This window comes from Erpetoichthys calabaricus, chromosome 10 (genome assembly GCF_900747795.2).
Source record: "Erpetoichthys calabaricus chromosome 10, fErpCal1.3, whole genome shotgun sequence".
NCBI classification, from domain to species: Eukaryota; Metazoa; Chordata; class Cladistia; order Polypteriformes; family Polypteridae; genus Erpetoichthys; species Erpetoichthys calabaricus.
In genome coordinates this window covers 144053305-144081154 of record NC_041403.2, presented here as the reverse complement: position 1 = coordinate 144081154, position 27850 = coordinate 144053305, and the positions used below count along the sequence as shown (strand labels likewise).

The 27850-nt window shown below is 39.3% G+C and overlaps 1 protein-coding gene across 2 annotated transcripts in view; it reads left to right on the top strand.

Moving 5' to 3' along the window:
* chd6 (chromodomain helicase DNA binding protein 6) overlaps window positions 1–27850 on the top strand; it is a 254759-nt gene that overhangs the window by 55534 nt on the left and 171375 nt on the right. For both annotated transcript variants that reach the window (XM_028812022.2, XM_028812021.2), the window contains exon 3: window positions 10606–10681. In XM_028812022.2, coding sequence (XP_028667855.1) covers window positions 10655–10681 — 27 coding nt within the window. In that variant the 5' untranslated portion in view covers window positions 10606–10654. The remainder of the gene's footprint in view (window positions 1–10605; window positions 10682–27850) is intronic.

Here is a 27850-nt window from a genome sequence, read left to right as displayed (position 1 = left end):
TTTTTTCTGTAACCTTCCCCAGATTTGTGCCTCGAGACAATCCCGTCTCGGAGGTTTACAGACAATTCCTTTGACTTCACGCTTGGTTTGTGCTCTGACATGAACTGTCAACTGTGGGACCTTATATAGACAGGTGTGTGCATTTCCAAATCATGTCAAGTCAACTGAATTTACCACAGGTGGACTCCAATTAAGCTGCAGAAACATCTCAATGATGATCAGGGGAAACAGGATGCACCTGAGCTCAATTTTGAGCTTCATGGCAAAGGCTGTGAATACTTATGTACATGTGATTTCTCAGTTTTTTTTTAATTTTTAATAAATTTTGAAAAACCTCATTATGGGGTGTTGTGTTGTGTGTAGAATTCTCAGGAAAAAATTGATTTTAATCCATTTTGGAATAAGGCTGTAACGTAACAAAATGTGGAAAAAGTGATGCGCTGTGAATACTTTCCGGATACACTGTATATGAAATAAAAATGTTAAGTTTGAATACACAACGGGAGGTCTGAAAATCAAGAGAATAACTTATGAAAGAAATTTAGGAGTCTTAGTGAACACTATCAACTTCTCAACAGTGTTTAGAAGCCACTAAGAAGGCAAATAGAATGTTAGGTTATATAGCACAATGTGTGGAGTACAAGTCCAAGGAGGTTATGCTGTAGCTTTGTAATGCACTGGTGAAGCCTCATCTGGAGTACTGGGTGCAGTTTTGGTGTCCAGGGTATAAAAAAAAGACATAGCAGCACTAGAAAAGGTCTAGAAAAGAGCTGCTAGGCTGATTCCAGGGCTACAGGGGGTGAATTATAAAGAAAGATTAAAAGAGCCAAGCCTCTTCAGTTAAAGCAAAAGAAGATTAAGAGGTAACATGATCAAAGTATTTAAAATTTTGAAGGGAATTAGTATAGTGGATCGAGATTGTTATTTTAAAATGAGTTAATCAGGAACACATGGACACAGTTGGAAACTTAAGGGTAAATCTAGCACAAACATTAGGAAGTTTTTCTTTATACAGAAAACCATAGATGCTGGTATGGTAGCGTGGTGGACAGTAAGACTTCAGGCACTTTCAAAACTAGACTTGATGTTGTTTTAGAAGAATCAAGTGGATAGGACTGGTGAGCTTTGTTTGGCTGAATCGCCTGTTCTTGTCTAGATCGTTCTAATGTTCTAAATGTTCTAATATATAGTGGAGTGTAGATTATTCACTGACAGAAGAGGATATGTGACTCAAAAACTCATTATAGAGTTACACATTATTTCACATTTTTTTATTTAATTAGCAGGGTATCAGATTGGCAACATTGAAACATGCCATTCATTTTCAAACATCATTATTGATAAGGCAAACATGTACTGGCAAGCAGTGAATTGTTAATTTTCTCCCATATTCACTGCCATCATAAGCACCTTTCTGTATAAAATTATGTGGCAAACAGAAGGCTTTACTTGAGATTCCATCATTTTGTTGCAGAATATATTTTGGATTTGAATTTTGGATATTTTTTATGCCCAGGTTAAATTGGGAATTATGGCTGGTAGAGCTGTGTGTGTGTTGTATTTTGACAGAACAACAGTTTATGTTTTCAAAATAGTGAAAATTACTATTTAACCTCATCATTAGCAGAATTACAAAATTAACCAGTGAAGAGATTAATTTTCTTTTTATTTTCTTCAAAACATAATAAGTGATATATTGATTCAATTAAAAGTAATAATGATTCACATGATTTACTGGTACTGAAAGTGCTTCAGACAGAGCATTAATTTGCTGAAGACAAACATATAGAGGACCACCTATGGCTAACAACAGTCAATTGCTTTGTGCAGTTCTGTATTATACTTTCCAGATTTACTAAATCTATGTATTTCAAAAGTACTAAAATTCTAATTCATTGATGATGGATTTACATTTCAAAGCTGTGGATTTCAGCCAGTAATCCACAGTAAGCCTTTAGCCATGTGGATAAGGTAGCAACAGGAATCCTGACAACATTGATGCAGTAGGTGGATAAGAATTGCACTGTCCACAGGTGGGCTCTGCAGGCTGATATAAATGTGAATATGATTGATCAAGGTTAGACTGGAGAGATGCTAAATTTGTTTTGATCAGTGAAAGTAAAGGGGGCTGTCACAACATGTGAACAGAAGCAGAGCAGGATGAAATGGCAGTAAAAATTGTTAGTGTAGAACTGGGGTTCAGTCCTGCAAGGCCACAAAGGCTATAGGCCTTGGTTACAATCTAGTTGCTTAATCAGAAACCAGTTCTAGCTATTAATGGAAGTTTATTGTTAATTTTATGCTGTTTATGTGCTTTCATTATTCCACATCAAATAATTTTTATATCGTAGATTTCTCTTTTTTGCAAGAATATCATTCAAATCATTTTTGAAACAGAGCTGGGGTGAGTTCTCCAAAATTGATAAATGTTAAGGAGTACTTGTGAACTATACAATGTACCAGCTACAATTTCATGGGTTTTCCAAAACCTCTCTTAACCAACCACTTAATTAAAGAGTATAAGTGCTACTTGTCAGTGCCGTCTCTGAAGTCTCCTGCAGAAAAGTATCATAAATTAATTGGAAAAGAAATTGATTGACAATGCTTTTATTTAATGATGTCAGATTTGGACCTTCAGGCTGGTTATATTAAGCTTTGAAAAGTAATATGAAGAAAACATGATATCCTAATTTAATACACTAATATGACAAAGAATATAATAAACACAAAATTAGACACAAATTGTATCTAAGATTAAAGTGAAATAAAAGCTTGTAGAGTAAAAGAAGTCCCTAGTTTTCTAAAAAAAAAAGGAATTAGTTACTTTTAAATTGGAAGAGGGCGTAGTTCACTAAGGCACAGGGTGGCCTTTTCAAAAGTGAGAAAAACGATGGTGACGGTGTGGGTCCAGCTCCATTCTCCCGGTTCTCATCTGGGAGCCTCTTGAAACCCGACACCCGTCAATAGTCATGACCGGGATGAGCTGTACAAATGAGGACACCACATGAAGCAAGGAGAAGGTGTAAAAATGTTCAGTGCTTTTATTACAAACAATTCAAAACAAGTGTTGAAAAAGTGCAGTGCTCCCATATCCAAAATACATAAATAATCCATAAAAAGGTGTATCTGTAGAGGTTAAAATAACAATAAATAAATCCATTAAAAACTAGGTTAAAATCAGTTGGCAGGAAACTGTCTTTACTAAAAGGCCCAGTGCTTTCTTTCTCACTGGCGGCTCCTGAATTTATCCCATAAGGGCCTGCAGCAGAGGAATCGCCCTAACAGCAGACGCAGCTGACCTTCTTCAGATCCGGTTCCCTGCCGTCCCATAGCTACTTAGAGGCTCCCACTCTGGCCCTCGGCTTGGGTCCCCAATGGTCAGGATGTTCACACTGGGGCTGTCCTCCCAAGCCTACTTGACCCCTGCTGCTTTCCCAGACTTCCACGGCGAGCCGTTTAAACTCCCAGTCACTCCCACTCCCCATTGCAGCTCAGCCGAATTAGCCCATTCCAGTCACCCCCCTGAGTGTCAGCCACACACATCTTTTCAGGGCTCACTTCCCAGCTGCCTACTTTCTGATGAGGGATAGCTTGCTCTCCTTGACTTGCTCACTTCTGCACCGGATCCTTCTGCCTCCTGCCTTCTTTCTTTCTCCTATTAACGTCTGTCTTTTCTTTTTTGATTCTTTTCTCAATTCCTGATTCCTTCTTCTCTTGCACTCACGTTTTCCCTTTTAAAATGGAGATGTGGCACAGCTGTGTTGATTAGCAGGTCCCAGCGGCAATTAGGGTCACGGAAGATCCTACACCTGTTCTTCATGTGGGGCCGTCCGCTCCTCCATCGTAGCCTGTGAACCGCTCTCACCGTGCTACCACGCCCCCTCCTACCCTGTGGCGAATATTTATATAAAAAGATGCCAATCAGCTGAGGACCTCACTTTACCACAATAGTATGGATTGCGATAGTGAAGAGATCAAGTCTGCTCACCATGAACTAACTATAATATCTTTTCAGACACACAGACGTCACTTGGGTATCCTGGTGGAAATTTGTAAATTGATTGTGTACATATGCAAATTTGTCCGCAATCCAATCATAATAAAAAATATTGTTGGAAAAACTGTAACAAATACAGTATATGTATACTGTATACAGTATGCTGTGAGTTTGCTGAGGCACTGTCTTGCATTGTATTGCCCACATGAACATATTGTGATAACCCCAGACCTCTTTTCCACAGTATCCATGAAAAGCCCTTAATGACTGGATGTACAGGTGATTTTCAATACACAGAAACCTTTATGGCAAGTGTAACTAGGCTTCAAGGAGATCAGCTGCAGCCCAGTAATATGTGAGTAATGGGTTCATGAGGTGGTGATTGAAGATGAAGTATCCAATGGATATTTGTCTCATGAGGTTTTCTTTAGTGCAGCTGTACCATGTCAGATATGCCAGTTGCCAATTTTTGTCATTTAGTTTTCGTTTCTCCTCTTCTCTCTGTCACCAATTGCATTGCAAAAAAAAAATATTTTCCTGAACAGGGTTGTTGCAGTCAAACCCATCAAGTACTGGGCACAAGGCAAGAACCATCTCTTAAATCTCTTAAAATACAATCACCTAAACTGCATTCTTTGGACTGTGGGAGGAAACCGGTGCAACTGGATAACACCCGAGTGAACTTGGAAAGAACATGCAATCTCCATGTAGGGAGTACCCATAATTTTGATTCATCAGAAAATTAGTATTGGATCGGTACTAAAATGTTGACTTCAGTATCAATACCAGCTTTTGGAGCTCAGTACTGGTATCAGTTTTGTACCAAAGCAAATAACTTCTCATACTTCCCTTGCTGCATAATCTTGCACAACTGTGTGCCTCCCTGCCCTGTCTTACAAAACTTTGCAAATCAATACTTGCTTTTGTCCTCCTAGTAGTCTCAAGCATATTTACATTAATATGTACGTTTGACGGTGCTGGTCCCACTTGGTAACTTGAACTAAATGTAATATGTACTGTATATTTAATTGAAGAGCGGGAGAAATGGGGTTAGGATTATCAGCGATTATGATTGCCATTAAAAATGACTGAATACGAGGTGCTTCAAACTGTGATTTACATCCAGTACCAAAATAAAGAAATGTTGGTATCGTATTTTTTATTTATTTATTTTTTTTGTTTGTACTTTTTTCAGTACTGGTATTATGTGCATCCGTAATCCAAATATAATTACTACTAGCTCTTAGGCATTAAATATTAAACAACTTGTCATATAAACATACATCTTGTTTTTAAAGGAAGAAATAGTTAAGGTGCAAGCGTCCATAGAAGAGAAAATGAGCAAAGGTAGCAGCCTGAAAAAACAAACAAGGGCACTAAAAGAAAGTACAGTGATCCCTCATCGATCGCGTGGGTTGCGTTCCAGAACCCTCCGTGAAAGGTGAAAATCCGCGAAGTAGAAACCATATGTTTGGTTATATGGTTATTTTTATATTGTCACGCTTTTGTCACAGATTTGCACAGAAACACAGGGGGTTGTAGAGACACAGGAACTTTATTCAAACACTGCAAACAAACATTTGTCTCTTTTTCAAAAGTTTAAACGTGCTCCATGACAAGACCGAGATTACAGTTCCGTCTCACAATTAAAAGAATGCAAACATATCTTCCTCTTCAAAGGAGTGTGCGTCAGGAGCAGAGAATGTCAGAGAGAAAAAAAAGCAAACAATCAAAAATCAATAGGGCTGTTTGGCTTTTAAGTATGCGAAGCACTGCCGGACAAAGCAGCTGCAAGGAAGGGAGCAATGCAAAAGTAGTCTTTCAGCATTTTTTTAGAGGAGCGTCCGTATCCTCTAGGCCAGTATGTGAACAGCCCCTCTGCTCACACCCCCTCCGTCAGGAGCAGAGAATGTCAGAGAGAGTGAGAGAGACAGAAAAAAACAAACAATCAAAAATCAACACGTGCCGTTCGAGCTTTTAAGTATGTGAAGCACCGTGCGGAAAGCATGTCGCTTGACAAAGCAGCTGCAGGAAGAGAGCAATGTGAAGATAATCTTTCAGCATTTTTAGACAAGCGTCCATATCGTCTAGGGGTGCGAACAGCCCCCCTGCTCACACCCCCTCCGTCAGGAGCAGAGAATGTCAGAGCAAGAGAAAGAGAAAAGTAAACAATCAAAAATCAATACATGCTGTTTGATCTTTTAAGTATGTGAAGCACCGTGTGGGAAGCATATCGCTTGACAAAGCAGCCACATATAAGCCCAGCAAGGAAGGGAGAACTGTGAAGGTAATCTTTCAGTGTTTTTTGAGGAGCGGCTGTATCCTCTAGGGGTGCAAACAGCCCCCGTGCTCAGAATATATTTGAGTTTTATTTAATACGTAATACGTGCTCTGGTTGGGTAGCTTCTCAGCCATCTGCCAATAGTGTCCCTTGTATGAAATCACTTGGGCAAGCCAACTGAGGAAGCATGGACCAGAAATTAAAAGACCCATTGTCCGCAGAAATCCGCAAACCAGCAAAAAATCCGCGATATATATTTAAATATGCTTACATATAAAATCCGCGATAGAGTGAAGCCGCGAAAGTCGAAGCGCGATATAGCGAGGGATTACTGTACTGCTGCAGTTGCAGTTTAATTTAATGAATGAAACAAATTAGAAAACATTAAAAAAATTAGTCCAACAGACAGTCCTGATGAACATGTGAATTATAATCAAGAAACATATTTAAACATTTTTCAGTTATCTGTTACTTAATTACTTGTAACTTTTACTTATCATGCTATGGTAAGAGATAAAAATTAGTTACTCATTCTTTAAAAATATTTGAGCACCTGTACAAAATGTAACCATTCACAAAGGAGGGACAGGTGACAGCTTATAAACAGACCTGCGAGCACACTAAAAAAAAAACCAGAGACCCCCTGGGTGGAACAGCTGAGGTGTTAAAAGCAGATGTTTAAGGAAAATTACCTGAGCAACAAGTTACTGCTAAAAGTTAAGAAAGCTGCAACTTTCTCTCTCTCACTAATAATAGCTTTCGGGTTTTCACAGAAATTTCATCAAGTTGTTAAAATGAAAAGAGTCTTGTAGCATTGGACCTTTAGTGCTGCCAAATGGACTTGTCCAACAGGATATTTTGTAAGTTTAGGCTAGGCAGCCTCCAGATTCTTGTCACACCTAAGTGTCCTTGCTATGCAATACTACAGAAGTGTGTTGTTGGTTCTAGGCTAGTAGTGTCGTAGAATAAAAATCCAAACCAATTATATCCAAAGCCAGGAAATCATGCAGAGTCTGAAATCCTTCTGGTTTCAGTTTAGATGGTTATTAAAGATTATAAATGGCTGTGCTCTGTTCGTGGAGAAAGCTGCTGTTCTGAGCTCGAATACATTTTTATACATAGCTGAACATAGACCAGAAAATATGACACACCTTCTATACTAATGAGCAACAACTATTGGCATTTTGCCACCTTTGTGTGATTGCCCTTTAGTCTTGCCCACTTTCTTAGGGTATGCCGATTTCATGTTAATTATTCATTATGCTAATACACCTGTTTGGCATTTTGCCGTCTTTGTCCAGTATATTTTTCAACTACAGTATGCCTCCTTATTGGTAAACCTCCACCCAGTCTTTGGCATCGACTTTCAGGGTGTCATTTGATTGAGTGATTACATATAAGACTTAGTGCATATTGGTGTATTTCAGTGTTTTAACTATCTAAGGCTCAGTGCAATTCATTGCTTAACAGTACTTAGACCATATTGGTGTTGTTACAATAAACTTTTTAAAAATAATGTCTTATAAGGTACAGAATCACAATAAATCAAGTGCTTATTTTAAATTTAAAAAGTGTATAATAATATACATTCCAATTTCTGTGCATACTGTATTCTTATTATCCAGTGTTTTTTTTTTTTTTGTACAGTAATCCCTCCTCCATCGCGGGGGTTGCATTCCAGAACCCCCCGCGAAAGGTGAAAATCCGCGAAGTAGAAACCATATGTTCATATGGTTATTTTTATATCTTTTAAGCCCTTATAAACTCTCCCACACTATTATAAACATTTCCCGCACAATTATACAGCATAAACACTTTGTATTCTCTTAGATATTAGGTAAGATTCGTTGAAAATATGTATGTAAACACAGTTTATATACAGTAAAACCTAAATATTATTTTAAAGATATCGAGCGTCTCCGATATCACATGTTACAGCCATTACGACAGACAGGCCACCAGCAATAAATACGTACAATGCAAGAAAAATTGTATACAGTAAAATGTGTGTACAGTGACACTAAACTATGTACATGTAATAAGTACTGTACATAGATAATTAATTATGGTTACTCACCAACAATGACACGACGACTTGTCTGATAACGATGAGTTTAATTTTACTGCACAACAAAGGATAGCGTTACAGCTCTTCTAAAGGATCCTCTTCAGGCGACTGTGTAGCACCGCCGTTGTTCTTCTTCCAGCACTCTTCAGTCCAAATCTCTAAAGCAGATTCCATCCAGACTACTGCCTTATCACGTCTACTTGCAACTCGTTTTGCGCCCTGGTTAAAGGACACTGCGGCCGTAGATCTTATATGCTTTTCCTCCTTTTTAAATAAAAAGAATCGTGGACTCATTGATGCTGTAATGGTGTCCTGCAGCGGTGTAGCTGTTCCCTTCCTTCAACATATCCAAAACTGTTACCTTTTCTGCAATCATTTGCATCTTCTATTGGCGCTTGGACACGGCCCCTGAAGCAGTAGCAGGAGCACGTTAATGCTGAATGAGTGAGATGAGACTTCCTGGTTAATGCAGCACTCCGTCGCTGAGCCAATCAGCAGCACACAGGAACTTAACTGTGTGCTCTGATTGGGTAGCTTCTCAGCCATCTGCCAATAGCATCTCTTGTATGAAATCAACTGGGCAAACCAACTGAGGAAGCAAGTACCAGAAGTAAAAAGACCCATTGTCCGCAGAAACCCGCGAAGCAACGAAAAATCCGAGTTATATATTTAGATATGCTTACATATAAAATCCGCGATAGAGTGAAACCGCGAAAGTCGAAGTGCGATATAGCGAGGGATTACTGTATATAAAGTATATCCAGGAAATATTCATGTAGATATATTGCCATTGTAGTTGTGTCCTTTGAACATCACAGTCCCACTTATCCTAATTGTAATCAATTCCCTACCAAGTACTAGCCTAAAGAGCATGTGTTGGCTTCACTAGCAGCCGTCTTTAGGCTAAAACGTCTTGTAAAGGAGGTAGGTACCTTTAGCATATGTAGTATTTCCTGCACACATTTGTTAGTTAATTAAAGCCATTGATTGATGGCTGAAATCTTGAAAATTACTTTTTCATCATTCATGTTTCTTTCTAGTGTCATTGAAAATACTTTTCCTACTACATTTACTGTAGTAAATGTTGCTTTTCAGATTCCTACACTCTTGTCATTCATAAATATACTATTCAGCTTTTTTATTTATTTATTTTTTTTGAAGAATCTGTGTTATTTGACCATGGGCAGTTTTGAAGTCTGTTGCGTGCTGGTAGATGTTACATGTATAATCCCTAAAGTACTGAACTCATGCAAGTACAAGTTTCATGTCTGACTCACTGATTGTTTATTTGTATTGTTGAATATCCTGCATAGCATATACATGCTGCTTGCTGAATGTTGTACCAAGCACATATAACAGATACTAACTGCGTTATAAAACATCAGATATCTAGTGTGCATGCATTATTTGAAAACGATGCCTAACTTCATTGTGGAAAGTGAAAGTGGGGAAGTAGAGAAACCGTGTCACCATCACTATTACCTGCTTGTTCCCTTAATAGTGGGTCAGTACAAATAGGCTCAAGTGTACAGAAGACTTGAAGAATATATTTGCAGCTGCATGTTTTTGGTAATACTTGAAATACAACCTGCATTTTCCTAGAAAATGTTTGAATGCTTTTCCACTGTTAACTCTTTATAAAGATAAAAAGCTTTGATGTGCTTGATCCATGATCCTGATGCATCCATTATCACTTTGCTGAGCTCCTAGAATGTTTTTGGACATATCACTCTTATAATGTTAATAAAAGAACACTGAAATTATTACAATGAGTATAATTTATATCTTTTATAAATAGATATTGAGTTCTTCCAACTAGAAAGTCTTGCATTCTGCTGTTGTATCTGTATTTACATTTTTTTTTTTTTAATTTTCAGTTTTTTTAAAAAATGACTGTAATTTGTTTAACATTAGGAGGTTTTCTAATCATATTTGCAAGGTATCTTCAATAACGACCAAATGGCCATTATCATCTTGAGGTAAAAATTTAGTTGAATTCAGAATGCTTGGGTAATGCTTTAAGGAATAATTACACAGTTAGCTATGTGCTTTAATTTGGTCATTGTTTCTTGCTGTAGCATTAATGCGATTTTGGGCTATAGTATTATTGGTATTTTAAAGTTAATGCAATTCTAAAACACACATTTGATTCTTTTTCTGTTTTAAAGTGTATCCTTCCCCATTGTTTAAGTTTAAAATATGTGCATAATGTTAAAAATAGATTTTAATTAATATGTCATAATTCCTTTTTTTTTTAAGATGTCAAGACTTTTCTTGGTAAATTAAGAAATACAAAAGAGTACAGCTAATGAAAATACTGAAGAAAGAAAAGCAGGTAAAAACAAAGTAATTTTACTGAAAGTGTTTTTGTCAGAAAAAAACTTTGGAGTGGTCTTTTATTTATATGTATAAATTTTCCATTGTGATTTAAGGGGGTTATGGGCACAGGAATGAATGCAAAAATCCGTGAATTTGTTTTGTGTCTATGATTACTGTATATTCTTAAGTTTATTGCACTAAATAAGATGTAAAAAGATTTGAGAAACGTGAGAGAGAATGATCACTGTGCAAGGAAATCATATGTGTGAGACTGGCTGCTGAGAAAAAGTGTGTGTCATCCTCCAAAGTACATAGTTCAGCATTTACTTAGTGAAATTGTTACAAAATTTAGCTTGTTATAATGAAGTTGTGTGTATGTTTTTGCTAATAAACAACAAAAATGATTAATATTACAGTTGCAGAACAAATCCAAGAAAACACTATGCACAAAATGATAAATGACAAACACTCATGACACAGTCCAGTTTCACAGAAACAGATGATGGTGGTATATTTATAAAATGAATTGCCCTGTGAACAGCCCCCTGAAAGTTATGAAGGTTTTGTCCTACACTAGCTTAAGTTTCCATCCAGTTTTTTGCGACGTTTTGTTATCGACAAACAGAATATACGTAAAAAAAATGTGCAAAATTTGCTGTCTCCAGCCTGTTTCCATCCAACTGGCTTTTTATCGATAAAATGGTGTGCGTGATGACGTCACCTCCTCCCCCCCCCCCCCAAACGAACTGTCGCATAACTTTAGTTGTATCGCGAAAAAAATCTGCCCTTGAGCCGTTTCCATACATAATTTTGTGTATGTCGCAAATTATCTACCTTTTGTTTTCCACGTTACACCCCCTCCACTAAACAAAGAAACAAAGAAATGGAGAGATTATTCAGACCAGCTTACTGTTATTTCAGTTTCACAAATAATTGGAATTGTACATAATATCCGAAGACGACAGCAGAATGAAGCAGTTGCTTGTCTGATAGCCCTAGAGCTCGAAGAAAGTACCCCAGTGCGACAAAACCCACGGGTATGGGAGAGACGACAGAATAAGACCTTCTGGGAGGAGGTGGTGGAGAGACACTTAACAGAAAATCTCTGGCTGCAACATTTTATAATGACACGGCCGACGTTTGAGATGTTGTGTGGATTCATCAGTCCTGATGTTGCGCCCATCACAGGTTGCCACCGACCACCGGTTCCAACCCAAAAGTGGATTGCCATCGCCCTTTACAAGCTGGCAACCTGCGCCGAGTATAGAGTAGTTGGAGAAACTTTCGGGGTTAGTAAAACTACCGTCCATCGATGTGTATATGCTGTGTGCACCGCTATTAAAGAAAAATTAATGCGGTGTTATATCAGACTTCCGACTGTAGCGGAGGCCAATGAAATTGCATACCGCAATTCCTTGGTGCATCTTGTGCCACAGATTTACGGTGCGCTGGATGGCACGCATGTGCCTATTCTTCCCCCGACGGAAGGCTACCGCGATTACATTAATCGCAAATGGTGGCCATCTATTGTTCTCCAGGCCCTTGTTGATGACAGGTGCATGATACGAGACATTTGCTTTGGCACTCCTGGAAGTGCCCATGATGCAGCTGTGTTTGCAGCATCGGATCTGTACAGGTGAGCCTACCTTTCAACATCCCTTCACAGTGCGATAACAACTGAATTAACCTGCTTCCCTTAAGGTTTTTAATTAAAACTGAAATTTGAATTAATACAAAATAACGACGTTTAATCAAAAAAAAAACTCTCTTCATCAGACCATGCGAACCGCTCCGCCATTCTCGTTTTGATTGCACGTGATGAAAATGTGACACATTTATTTGCGTTAAAGCCCTTTTTTCCGACAAAAACTGTTTCCAATGTAGTTTTTGCGACATCTGAAGTATCGATATGGAATTTATGCGCTAAAGTTAAACGGAAAAATATTATGTCGACATGTACAACATTTTATCGATAATTAGCATTTCCATTAGCTATATCGGTAAAAAAATTTGAAGCGCTAAATATTTTTTCGCAAAAACTCCTTGGATGGAAACCTGGCTTATGATGCCAATGTATGTGAAGATTTCTACAAGTTGGGAGCACTCCCAGATGAAGACATTTTCCAACCAAGACGAAATCACACGAACAAGTGAGCACAGGACAAGAACATAAATCCAGAGAAAACTATAATACGATGGGTGTAATTGTACTCCAGTTGTGCAGTGAAGCAGCAAAAGAAAAAGACACTGCCGATAGCGATCCTATTGGCTTCTTAGGGCACACTTTCATCTAGCAGCCCTTGCAGCAACTGGCGAAGCTGCCCATTGATGCAGTACTCCTGGGTTTGCTGGGTTTTTCAGTCCACTTAAATAGCACTGTTACAGCATCGTTTATAGTTTTCCGCAATAGATTGTGAAACTTACAAAATAATTTCAACTTAATTATTAATGAGTAACCTGGGAATATGTGGATCCACCAATTGTAAATCAGCAAACTTAAGGGCTGACCTGTACAAGGTATGATTCAGTAAATGTGCGTTGAGTAGGGCTTGCAAAATTTTGTTTTGGATTGGCCTACTCTTGTATACTAAGCATGCACACACACCCTATCCACTTCAGAATCTCAACAAATGGATTGGTACACCTGAATTGTTGTATTATATAATAATATTAAACACCCTCTCTTACTTATTGTATGTGTAAAATGTCTTTACCAGCATTATTAAACATAAGCTATTTTCGTTTGGTTTAGTAAGTTGCATTATTACAAGATTGATATTTATGTAAACCTTGCTGAAAATTGTCAGAGAAAAATTCTAGCTTGCCACGTAGAATATCACTGTGCAGTAGGATTTTTTTGTGCTTGAAATTTAAACACCCTAAAAGGTTGTTTTTATAATATACATATCATGCCCAGAGTTACCTCACATAGTGCATATCATTGTGTCTTTCTTGCTGTCTATGCAGTCTGCTATAAAACACTTCTATAGCAGTATCTCACTTAATGGTACTAAGAAGCCCTTAATAAAATTAGTACATTTTATTTGCATAGTGCCTTTCCCATACTCAAATTGATTCATATATATTAAAAATGAACATTGGAAAAAGCAGATAAGTTTAAATGCACAACATAGGATACAAAATAATATCAGCATAAAATAATACGTAATGATTAACACAGGAAACACAAATCTTTGAATTAAAACAAATTACAATAAATCAGAGTAATAAATAAAAGTACAATGAAAAAAAACCTGAACAAATAACATAATTTGTGATACAAATGCATATCATTTTGAGCACCTGAACAGAAAGGGTACACTGATATAAAGTGTCCGAATGCCATGGTAAATAAATTTCATTCTTGAACAAATTAGTTTTAAGTGGTATTTTTAAAAGAATTAACTGAGTCAACTGATCTAATTTAGTGAAATCATTCCAGAATCTTTTTGCAATAGAGCAGAAGGCTCTCTCACCCATAGAGCACAGGTTAGTTTGAGGCACAACAAGATCCAGGAGTATATTGATGGAGGAGGTTACTGATGTAGTCTGATGCAAGGCCATTTAAAGCTTTATAGATAATTAATAGAATTTTATACTCCATCCTATAAGATACAGGGAGCCAGTGAAACTGGAGCAGGATGGGTGTATTGTGCTCACTGCTGTGGGTTTTTGTACGGACTCTTGCAGCACAGTGTTAAACCAGCTGGAGTTGTGATAAAAGATTAGCAGGTGCACCTGCTAATAAAGAATTACAGTAGTCAATGAGGGGTATAATAAAAGCATGGATAAGTTTGTCAGTATCAGAAAAGAAGTTTGCTTAATGTCACTTTCAGCCATACAACCATTTATTTGCAGATAAATGTTGAATATTCTAGACTTTCTATAACTGTAATACCATAGGAGTATGAACCACTATAGTTAAGTTATTATTTTTGTTCATTTAATCACTCTATTCCAAAGATTGCATATTATTTTACTATTCATGTCTGTTAAGGGTAGTATTTATCAGTCTACTTTGTGATCCCTCATATTGCTATTTTTTTTAGTGTATTTGTTTTTATTAACTGTCCAGGCTGATCATACTGTTTTTCTAAGCATGCAGTGTTAGTTAGGGTAAAGAAAATGTAGGTGAACATTATGGTAAATAAACATGCCTTGACACAACAAAAAAAGATTTGGGGCAGCCTCCAGTATAATTGAAAGTGGTTGCAAATGCAAAAGTTAAGAAAAATGGTCTTTACAGACGAGTCCTAAACAGAACTGAACAGGTTAGGAAACATTGCAGATACATAGTTAAAAAACAGAAAGAGGAGAGATCTTGGGACTGGAACTGGAAATGAGGTCATCAGGATAGGACGTCTTGGGATGTGGAAATTACATCATTAGGAGGTGGGCTCTTCTGCTTGTCTGGAAGTGACGTCTTCAGGGGTGGGACCAGAAATGATGTCATGGGAGACGGGCAGAATTTCCTGCATTTGGTCTGCGGGGAGATAAGTGAAAGGATTAGTTCACCCTGCCACCCCCGGTATTACCAGAAATTACCTTCTATTGAGCCCTTTAGCTGCCTCCCTTTTGCCCATGTGTGTGACAACGTATATAATTAATAAAGAATGGGCATCTTTCAACTAATTTTGTATGGAGAGTAGCCTGTTTTGTTCATTTGAGGCAAAGATTACTTTCTTCAAGTGGGGTTTCACTGTATGGGTCTCAGTAGAAGCACATACTCCTATAAAGGCAGCTTTCCATTGTTTATTGTGTGTGTTGTGCCTGCACTGCCCATCTCACTGTTATTTGGCTTTGTCATGCTTAATCCCAGAGAAGACCGTGACTTGAGCAAAAAATCACCTCAAGAACCTAAAGAATAAATTTTAGGCTGCAGTCATTTTACTCTGTATATTTACTTTGTTAGATGAAATTGTATTCTGATTTCTCCAAATGACATACAGTTGGGGCTAATATGACTTCAGTTCTTATTTTATTCAAAAGCCTGATAACTATAACATTAATTTTTAATGAACAGATTTTTGCTGAGTATTGATTTACACCATAAGATTGCATATATATTAAATGTGAGATTGTTTTTTGGTCACTGTGTTGCCTGACTCCCTTTGACTGGTCTCAGACCAAACAGTATGATGACTATATATACAGTGCATCCGGAAAGTGTTCACAGCGCATCACTTTTTCCACATTTTGTTATGTTACAGCCTTATTCCAAAATGGATTAAATTCATTTTTTTTCTCTCAGAATTCTACACACAACACCCCATAATGACAATGTGAAAAAAGTTTACTTGAGGTTTTTGCAAATTTATTAAAAATAAAAAAATTGAGAAATCACATGTACATAAGTATTCACAGCCTTTGCCATGAAGCTCAAAATTGAACTCAGGTGCATCCTGTTTCCCCTGATCATCCTTGAGATGTTTCTGCAGCTTAATTGGATTCCACCTGTGGTAAATTCAGATGATTTGGAAAGGCACACACTTGTCTAAATAAGGTCCCACAGTTGACAGTTCATGTCAGAGCATAAACCAAGCATGAAGTCAAAGGAATTGTCTGTAGACCTCCGAGACAGGATTGTCTTGAGGCACAAATCTGAGTAAGGTTACAGAAAAATTTCTGCTGCTTTGAAGGTCCCAATGAGCACAGTGGCATCCACCATCCGTAAGTGGAAGAAGTTCGAAACCACCAGGACTCTTCCTAGAGCTGGCCGGCCATCTAAACTGAGCGATCGGGGGAGAAGGGCCTTAGTCAGGGAGGTGACCAAGAACCCGATGGTCACTCTGTCAGAGCTCCAGAGGTCCCCTGTGGAGAGAGGAGATCCTTCCAGAAGGACAACCATCTCTGCAGCCATCCACCAATCAGGCCTGTATGGTAGAGTGGCCAGACGGAAGCCACTCCTTAGTAAAAGGCACATGGCAGCCCGCCTGGTGTTTGCCAAAAGGCATCTGAAGGACTCTCAGACCATGAGAGAGAAAATTTCTGTGGTCTGATGAGACAAAGATTGAACTCTTTGGTGTGAATGCCAGGCATCATGTTTGGAGGAAACCAGGCACCGCTCATCACCAGGCCAATACCATCCCTACAGTGAAGCATGGTGGTGGCAGCATCATGCTGTGGGGATGTTTTTCAGCAGCAGGGACTAGGAGACTAGTCAGGATAAAGGGAAAGATGACTACAGCAATGTACAGAGACATCCTGGATGAAAACCTGCTCCAGAGCGCTCTTGACCTCAGACTGGGGCGACGGTTCATCTTTCAGCAGGACAACGACCCTAAGCACACAGCCAAGATATCAAAGGAGTGGCTTCAGGACAACTCTGTGAATGTCCTTGAGTGGCCCAGCCAGAGCCCAGACTTGAATCTGATTGAACATCTCTGGAGAAATCTTAAAATGGCTGTGCACCGATGCTTCCCATCCAACCCGATGGAGCTTGAGAGGTGCTGTAAAGAGGAATAAGCGAAACTGGCCAAGGATAGGTGTGCCAAGCTTGTGGCATCATATTCAAAAAGACTTGAGGCTGTAATTGCTGCCAAAGGTGCATCAACAAAGTATTGAGCAAAGGCTGTGAATACTTATGTACATGTGATTACTTTGTTTTATTTTTAATAAATTTGCAAAAACCTCAAGTAACCTTTTTTCATTTTGTCATTATGGGGTGCTGTGTGTAGAATTCTGAGGAAAAAAATGAATTTAATCCGTTTTGGAATAAGGCTGTAACATAACAAAATGTAGAAAAAGTGATGCGCTGTGAATACTTTCCGGATGCACTGTATGTAATAATGGCCCATATAAATCTATGCTCAGAGTGATCAAAAATGTTCTATTGGATGTGTATATTGCCCCAACTGTAGATATGGGCATTTTCTGCTAAGTAACAATTTTTTTAAAGCCCTTCCATTACTTATTAAGGTCAACACACTTTTCTCTCATTTGAACTGTGTGTTGTCTTATTTTTCTCATGTTGATGAATGAATACAGGAATCTGGCCTCTACACCCCATCAGGTATATAACTCAGGCACCGCCGTGAGTGGCAGCTATTCCAGCAGCTCCATGTATGACTTTATTTTTTATACCTTTTTTCTATTTCACTGTTAACTTCTACCACTTTCTTTTATGTGGACTTGTAAACAGGACACTTTTTACTACTTGGACATGGATTTTTACAGGCCAAGACTTGTCTATTCAAGTAGTCAGCTTCAAGCGCTGAGAACAAATGCCCGCGCTGGTGTGGTTCCTTATTTACCTGACGAGATAAGAAGGCCGTATCGTGGCAGTAGAGCCGGTGCTAAGATAAAATTTAGTGAGAAAGTGGCGCTACAATCCTTCAGTGCCTTCTGTGATCCTGGGAAATGTGAACTCACTACCAAATAAAATCGACAAACTGGCTGCGCTGGTGAAAAATGTCAGGACCTACAGAGAATGCAGTTTGTTGTGTTTTAGTGAAACGTGGCTAACAACTAACATCCCAGATGCTAGCGTGGAGCTACCTGGGTTTAGCACAGTTAGAGCAGACACAGACGCAAGTACCTGCGGGAAGCACAAAGGAGGAGGACTTGCGCTCTATGTCAATACAAGATGGTGCAACTCTGGACATGTTAACGTTAAAATCTCCACTTGCTGCAGGGACATCGAACTGTTGGCCATAAGTCTGCGTCCCTATTACTTGCCCAGAGAGTTTGGACACGTCATTCTTGTTATTGTATACATCCCTCCTCGGGCGGACATGGAGATAGCGGGTGACATCATCCATTCCGATGTGGCTAAATTACAAACACAGCTCCCCGAGGCACTTGTGCTAATCGCTGGAGACTTCAACTATGTAACACTGGACAAAACATTACCTGCCTTCTCCCAGTATGTGGATTGTAACACCCGGGGAAATAGGACTATTGACCTACTGTATGCAAACGTTAAAGACACATATACAGCACCACCCCGCTGCCTGCGCTTGGGAAACCAGATCATAACCTGGTTCTGCTTCAGCCTCACTACAAACCAAGAGTGAGGGAGCTACCTACAATCACACGCTCATTCAGTAAGTGGTCCCCTGAGGCAGGGCAGGCTCTGAGAGACTGCTTTGGAACTACGGACTGGGATTTCCTGCAGGGATCTTATAGTGAGAACATTGAAGAGGTTGTTGACTGCACTACTGACTACATCAACTTCTGTATGGACATTGTAGTTCCAGTAAGAACAGTACGCTGCTATGCTAACAACAAGCCATGGATTACAAGTGACATCAAGGGCCTTTTGAACCAGAAGAAAATAAAGGCGGTGATCAGTATGAGCTCAAGCGCGTGCAGAAGGAACTCCGAGTCCAGCTCAGGGTGGCGAAGGAGCAGTACAGGAGAAAGCTGGAGCAGAAGGTGCAGAATAACAGCATGAAGGAAGTGTGGGATGGGATGAAGATCATCACTGGCTGCAGCTCGAAGTGGGGTGCCACCATCGAGAGAGATGTGGAGAGAGCAAACCAGATGAACAACTTTTTTAACAGGTTTGACCACCCTAACCCACTCTCATCTTGGAGTACTGCACCCTCCACCCATCCTTCTGCTGATACCAGCATAGGAGAGAGTTTACCCCAACCCACAATTACAGCAGCCCAGGTAAGCAGAGAGCTGAGGAGACTTTGCGCCAGCAAAGCAGCGGGTCCAGATGGAGTATCGCCACGACTGCTGAAGGCCTGTGCGTTGGAGCTGGGGAGTCCTCTACAGCGCATCTTCAACCTGAGCCTGGAACAGGGGAGAGTCCCGAGGCTTTGGAAAACATCTTGCATCACCCCAGTCCCAAAGGTATCACATCCTAGTGAGGTGAATGACTTCCGGCCTGTCGTTCTGACGTCACATATGATGAAAACCATGGAGCGGCTGCTGCTTCACCACCTGAGGCCACAGGTCCATTACGCCTTCGAAGGTGGGAGCGGAGGATGCCATCATCTACATGCTACACCGATCCCTCTCCCACTTGGATAGAGGCAGTGGTGCTGTAAGAATTATGTTTCTAGACTTCTCTAGCGCCTTCAACACCATCCAACCTCTGCTCCTTAGGGACAAGCTGACAGAGATGGGAGTAGATTCATACCTGGTGGCCTGGATCGTGGACTATCTTAAAGACAGACCTCAGTATGTGCGTCTTGGGAACTGCAGGTCTGACATTGTGGTCAGCAACACAGGAGCGCCGCAGGGGACTGTACTTTCTTCGGTCCTGTTCAGCCTATATACATCGGACTTCAAATACAACTCGAAGTCCTGCCACGTGCAAAAGTTCGCTGACGACACTGCTATCGTGGGCTGCAGGAGGAGGAGTATAGAACCTAATCAAGGACTTTGTTTAATGGTGTGACTCAAACCACCTACACCTGAACACCAGCAAAACCAAAGAGCTGGTGGTGGATTTTAGGAGGCCCAGGCCCCTCATGGACCCCGTAATCATCAGAGGTGACTGTGTGCAGAGGGTGCAGACCTATAAATACCTGGGAGTGCAGCTGGATGATAAATTGAACTGGACTGCCAATACTGATGCTCTGTGTAAGAAAGGGCAGAGCCGACTATACTTCCTTAAAAGGCTGGTGTCCTTCAACATCTGCAATAAGATGCTGCAGATGTTCTATCAGACGGTTGTGGCGAGTGCCCTCTTCTACGCGGTGGTGTGCTGGGGAGGCAGCATAAAGAAGAGAGACGCCTTACACCTGGACAAACTGGTGAGGAAGGCATTGTAGACACGGAGCTGGACAGTTTGACATCTGTGGCAGAGCGACGGGCACTGAGCAGGCTCCTGTCAATAATGGAGAATCCACTGCATCCACTGAACAGTATCATCTCCAGATAGAAGAGCAGCTTCAGCGATAGACTGCTGTCACTTTCCTGCTCCACTGACAGACTGAGGAGATCGTTCCTCCCCCATACTATGCGACTCTTCAATTCCACCCGGGGGGGTAAACGTTAACATTATTCAAAGTTTTTGTCTGTCTGTATACCTGCATTGTTATCACTCTTTAATTTAATATTTTCTTTATCAGTATGCTGCTGATGTGAATCTCCCCTTGGGATTAATAAAGTATCTATCTATCTATCATATTGGTACCCCAGTGAAACAGAAAGTCATGGATCACTGCTGGAAACATTTTGGACAGTTTTAAGCGAGACAGATGAGCTCAATATATAATTTTGAGTTGAAATACCGAAGTAATGACATTTTCAGAATACTTTTTGTTGGCCCAGACAAATGTTCATACAGCATCATGTTTAAGGGATTGCATTTTAACAAAATTTAAATTTCAGTATAATGAAGATAATAACGCGATGCAAAAAATGATTAATGCCATGCCTATACTTTTGCTGAGTCTCGGGAACCCTGCAACTGGCGGTCTCTTTCTTGTTAGACCAAAAGGAAATGACAATCTTTTGCGAAATTTCCAGTCTCAGGCAGTCTCGGCAAGAGTGTTGGCATGACATCATAGACATAACCAAATTCTGAGTCAGTGCTCCACCAAGCATATATGTGGGTATTTGTGTCATTACTGGCTACTGTACTGTTCAAGTTTCATAGCGCTTTTCAAAGTTCTCTTTGTGATGAACAAAAAAAGTGAGAAATGCCGTTAGTTTATTGCATATGATGTCTCATTGTCATTCTGTATTCATACTTGTATTTCTATGAAAAAAAAAAGTTGCACCTAATATTCCATTTTCAAATTAAACATTTTTTGCAGTTTAAGAAGCTGTTTTTTTTATACAAGTATTGTCAAACTTGGGTCACAGAGTTGCATAAGAGACAGGAAGTAGAGTCCAGGGGCCTCATGTATAAACGGTGCATACGCACAGAAATGTTGCATACGAATGTTTCCACGCTCAAATCGCGATGTATAAATCCTAAAGCCACGCACATTTCCACGGTACCTCATACCCTGGCGTACGCAAGTTCTCCGCTCGATTTTATAGACTGGCGGCACCCAGCGTCAAAGCAGTGCTACTGTTCCTGTGTGGTTACCCTTTCTTTCTTAGATCCACATTCCTGAAACTAACTGCATATTGTTTATTATTGTAATGCATCTGATTGTAATTAACCTGTAACAATATAATGGTCCAGGGAATAGCCAAAGTATTCCAAATACCATAACTGCTTTAGCGTTGTTACTCTCACTGCACCTTCTTTTTCTTCTTTCAGGTGCTCTCATTAAGGGTTGCCACAGTGGATCATCTTTTTCCATATTACTCTCACTGCACCACTCGGAGTATTTATATCACTGTATCTGAGTTTGGATTCACAGCAGCAGCTGATCAGAAAGAGAATTATTGGTATACAGTATCAAGCACACGCTGCCTCAGCCACGGCAAAACGCTTCAGAGCTTTTCCTGTACGGACCTCGCGGTTCAGAAACAGTTTCATCCCAAGAAGTATAAATGCACTCAATCAGTCCATCAAGTGCTCCTTGTAGAGCTGTTTGTACTTATAAGTACAATTACCTCACTGTAAACTTGCTCTACAGTTATAATATTGCACAACCTGTGCCACTTTATAAAACACGTATTTACATATGATGATGATATCATTTTTAAGATGAAATGCAGCAAAATATGTTGATTATATTATACAGATAAAACTTTAACTTCATTTAAATAATCTACATTGTTAATAATGAAACGTGGGGACACAGTGCCGCAGCGCTAGCTAGTTCACGGATTGTTCCTACCTCGTGCTGTGTTCTTGCTGGGATGGCGCGACACTGGAAGGATAGATGGATAGAATAATTAAACACGTACTACGAAGATGTTTCATCAGTGTTCCTTAAACGTTTTGAAGAATCGTTGTTCTAAGCTTACAGATGGCTTAACGTCTATTACAGAGCTGATTGTGTGGCGATTGGGTATTTGGAGAAAGAAAAATAAGAACAAGAATTGGAGGTTAGTACGTTTGAAAGAGACAGTACTGCTGCAATAAATTATTTTATCGGTCGCACATGGTGCAGCAAGCATCTTGCGTGAGACATGAACAATCACTGCGCCACCATGTTCCCATGTTTAATAACATGCTTTCATTCCTATCATCATGAAAAAGATATCACGTATACACCTCTATATTTTAATTATTCAGAGAGCTGTAATATTGCAAATGTAATGGATTCTGTGTCCTGTCGGAGGAATAGAAAGCCCGGAAGCACGTAGTGATTCACACACACAGAGCACATAGAAGATCAAATACAAAACAAAGCATTTAACGTGCTACTTTACTTACGATGGGATTTGAGAAACTAGTAAATTAAACGATCTTAAGATGAAGTTTATGATGTTCTACTTTAATGACAAAATAAACTACGTGATTTAAAGTGGAAATTTCGAGCTTTTTTCCCCACTGTGTGCCTATTTTTTTTTCTCTGTAACATAATAAGCTTTCATATGACAACTTCTTTTTTATTTCAGGCACTGTGAGACTTTGTGAACTTGAGCTTTCGAGTTTCTCCGACACTATATGTCACTCGATCAACTTCCTTTTGTTGATTATATCACTGTTTAAACCAACGAATAGTAAGTTTTTCTTTGCCTCCACTTGGTATTCGCTGAAATTCTTCTATTTTTCCCCCATGCTTTTCCCATTGTCTTTTCACAGAACGCTGCGCTTAACGGCTATTTATATTGATTTGCATATTCAAAGAGGCGTAATTCTGGGAGGAGTTGGGGTGGGGCAGCAGGCGCGTGCACGTGCGTTACTTTTCACGCTGATTGGGATTTATGTAGCAGAAGAACGTGGAAGTTTGCGTATGCAAAGATTTATGCATCTGGAATTTTTTGTGCGTAAGCACATTTCTACTTTTGTCCATACGCCATGATATGGTGTGAATTCTACGCACAGCGTTATACATGAGGCCCCAGGTTTCCAAGGAAAATACAGACACTTTATTACTGTATAGAGAAGGCAGGTACAGTCTTAAGACTTCATTCAAAATTTGAGCTGTTGCTTCAGTACTCAAACACATGAGATAGGAGCTTCCACATGGGTTCAGTCATCCTACTTTAGATCCCTTTTTCAGATTAGAAGAACACCAGTAGCTCGGAATCACCACTGTGTCAGACCAGGAGAGTGCGAGGAAGAGCAGGCCAAAGCCCGGAATTAAATGATGTAAATATCATGCAACAAGTATGTTTTGCGGTAAACCTGATCCTGCAGAGTACAACCAATTGCTTTGTCCTTGCTTATCAGACACAGCAGAGCGGCTGCGGAGCTATCTTTGCGCCGCTGCTGTTAAGAGATGACGAATTGCTGGGGACCCTGGTCACAATAGTATACGTATTTTCCCCATTTTTGTTATAACAAAATATTTTTATGGTCCCATGAATTTTGTTACATCGGTATTCCACTTGTATTTATTCAGCAAATTGCATAAGACACACCAGTTTATTTACATTGCTCATTCAAGGGATGATACTTTTTATTAACAACATATCCAGATATAGAAAGCAGATGTCATCAAAGGACCAATGTCAGGAAATGTTCCTGTTAAAAATAATTCAGTTACATTACTCATTACTTACAAAAATGTAACTAAACATGTGTATTGTTGCTAATTATAAAATGTAATGCTGTAATCCCTCTTTCTTGTGTTAGTGTTGGTTGCACTATGGTTGTGCTCTTGCACTATTATCACTCTTGTTTCATGTCTGCACCACTGACTTGGTGTCCTGCTGTGGTGAGATCATATACATGTCTAAAAACTCCAACTGTGAAGTCAGAAAAAATATTTAGAATCCCTTCGGCATTGAATATTTTGTTTGCAGCAGATTGGCACAAGTATAAATTAAACAAACTACATTTACAAGCAAAAGTGGAACTGTGTCTCCTTCCTTTTGCGCTATGTTAATGGGATAATATGATTATGTAAATGGTTATAAATCTGCACATTATGTATAAGTAGAAGGTCCAAATATGTTCACTTTGATTGCTTTACCCTGTAAATCTATACACATGAATTTTCATTAGACATAATATTATACTGTAATTGAGTGTTACTCAGTCTCACCTGAACTACCACTATGTCTGATGGTATTTATGCTAGCCAGTTTATTAATTGGGGGCTTTTATTTGCCAGTTATTAGGACCCTATCTTAATATGAGAGAGGAAGTCCGGCACTTAAGTAAACATAACTTGTATTAAAATACTGATCTTGCTCTGTATGTAAGGACCAGTTTCAGAAATACTGAAACTGAATGTGTCAGTCTTCCTGCAGATTACCTTGCAGTCACCATGAAACTTAACCAAGTCTCAGTAGACAACCCAGTTTATTTTACACGGCTTGGAATCTGTATGACTTGAGTGCTTTGCTGAGAATATGTGAGAGAATTAATGATTTGCTGTAGTCTGCATTCTAGCTGCTTCAGAAGGGGGTCTGTTTCTGTGGCGACAGACATGGTAATATGGACTACAGGATAAGATCGTTTATTTAACCCCATAGATGGTATATATTTGTACATAATCGGTATCCATGTTTCAGTTCTGTCTTCATAATTGTCAGAATATTACCAAAGGCAGCATAGAATCACTGTCATTATATGTTTCATAATTGTTGTTACATTTATTACTTGTGTGTTACTCCCAATTACAGTATAAAAGCTAATACAGTTAAAAAAAAAAAGAAAGTAAAAAGGTTACATAACCTTAAAATAAAAAATGTGTAAGACAATAAATAAAGACTTTAATAGTATTTTAAACTGTGCAACAACAGCTTCTCTGTATGTATGATTTATGCTGTCTGGTTCGTTATGGAGGTATGGAATAACCCTTGCAGCAGTTCAGTGACTATCCTGCATTTATTGAGAATACAGTGTGACAATTTGAGGCACTGTCGACCCCTTGAACCCTCAGACCAGACGTCAGACACCAGATAAAAGTCCAATAATAATATTTATTTGAACAAATAAGTGCACAAAGCACACTACTCTCCACAATACTCAAACAATAAACAAATCACTAATCAATAACCAATCCTCCACTGCCAGACGTTTAGCCACCCTGCCTCTCAGCTCAGCTCAATGTCTGGGATTTCCCACAGTCCTTTTATAGTCTTTGACCCGGAAGTAGATAGATAGATAGATACTTTATTAATCCCAATGGGAAATTAACATTCTTCAGCAGCAGCATACTGATACAATAAATAATATTAAATTAAAGAATGATAACAATACAGGTGAAAAACAGACAATAACTATGTATAATGTTGAATGTTAACGTTTACCCCTCTGGGTGGAATTAAAGAGTCGCATAGTTTGGGGGAGAAACGATCTCCTCAATCTGTCAGTGGAGCAGGACAGTGACAGCAGTCTATCGCTGAAGCTGCTGTTCTGTCTGGAGATGATACTATTAAGTGGATGCAGTGGATTCTCCATAATTGATAGGAGCCTGCTGAGCGCCCTTCGCTCTGCCAAGTGTTTCGAATCTCTCTGTCTATGTGACCGTGAACACTTCCAGGTCAGATGAAAGCTCCTTTTCTTCAACCCGGAAGTGTTTCATTCACTTTGTCGCCGTGACTAAGACGCACTTCCGGGTTATAGGTGAAACAAAAGTCTCTGGGCCTTCCTGCAGCGTCCCCTGGAGGTTCCCATGGTATCCAGCAGGGCTGTGATAAAAAACTCCACTGTCCATGAGGCCCTGCTGGAACTCGGGGCACCTCTATGTTGCAAGCAAGGCTCTACCTGGCGGCTTGGGGGTATTGGCCGGGGTGAACGGCCGGCCATATTCCACAACAGTTATGGAAATAAAAGCTTTCAGTGAGTGTGCTTGCAGGATTAGTTGGTTAATTTCGAACATTTTCTTGACAATCTTGGCTTATATGTTTTTTTCCCAGGAAACTGGTTATTTTTAGGTGAGTAGTTATTTAAAAATTAGAATAAAAGTGCCTCTTCCTTCACCTTACAGTATAGGTCCTTGAATTTGTTTCGCACTTCTGAGGTGTGTCTCTGACAATGCAAAATTGGAAGTAATTAATTTTTATTACAGATTCTTAGCACTATTTTTCTCAAGTAAGAATTCTTAAATGTTCACATCTTTGTTCACAGCAATTGGTCTGGATGAGGCATTCTTGTAAAGCAGCAGTTGTAACAGGGGCCATAGTGGAAATTACAATATGACAAGCATGTCTCTGTAGCTTTTTAGTTAATACATTATCTCTCACCTTAAATAGTTTGAAAATTAACACATTTGGTATATAGAAGTAAAATGTAAAAAAATTTCATGTGTATAGTTTTCATAGACTCCTTACTTTGGTGCTTATGTTAGATGTAAACACCCTGTTTTTGGTCCTTAGAAAACAAGATCTGCAAGATTATGGCACTCGTTCTTCCAAGGCTGGCTGCTTGCAACATAAAGCCTATGTCACATTAGACAACCTTTCTAGCAGTTTTCAGTCATATCCTTCATTTACATAATCTTAGTGAGTTGGAGGCAGGAGGTGGCATGCTCCTGTGAAGCTGCTGTCCTAATGAGACATACCCAATGACTGAAACCAGCTAATTGTAGAAACTGGCTACAGTTATATCAAAAAGATTTCATTTTGGCTTTAGTGCATAGAATGTAGTGATGTGGAATAAGGAGCTCACATGTTTTGAACCTCACAAACAGAAGAGAGGCTTGTTTTTCTGATGCCATGTGTTTTACGTACAAAAACAAAAAGGAAAAAAGAAGGGCCTAGAGTGTGGAGGTATTTGCTGTACCTGTTAACCCTTTATACAATTTGGGCTGTGTCCGGTACTATGGGGTCTTTGGACCTCACAATCAGAAGAGATGCCTGTCTTATTGCAGCAATTAACCCTTCATACAGCTCCAGCTCCATCATAGCATGCTATTACCTATGAGAGAAAAAGGACATGCAAGGCTGTGCTTGATGGCAGATGATTGCTAAATGTGATATTTCAGTCATTAAAATCAACCTGGTCGGGTGAAGAGATCAGCGACTCAATTGGCTAATCTGACATACCCCACAACTAGAAGTTTCATGATGTGATATTGGTATAAGTGAAAATGTTTCAGATTGCCCTTTTCTTAAGCCCGAGTTGTAAACTGCTCTCCCTGCACAGTATATATCAGAATACATATATGAAATTTGCTAGACGATATTATAAAATTCATGACTTTGGTGGTGTGGATTTCTCTGCCTTTGGCTGTCTATTTTCTTCATTTCCTCTTCAAAT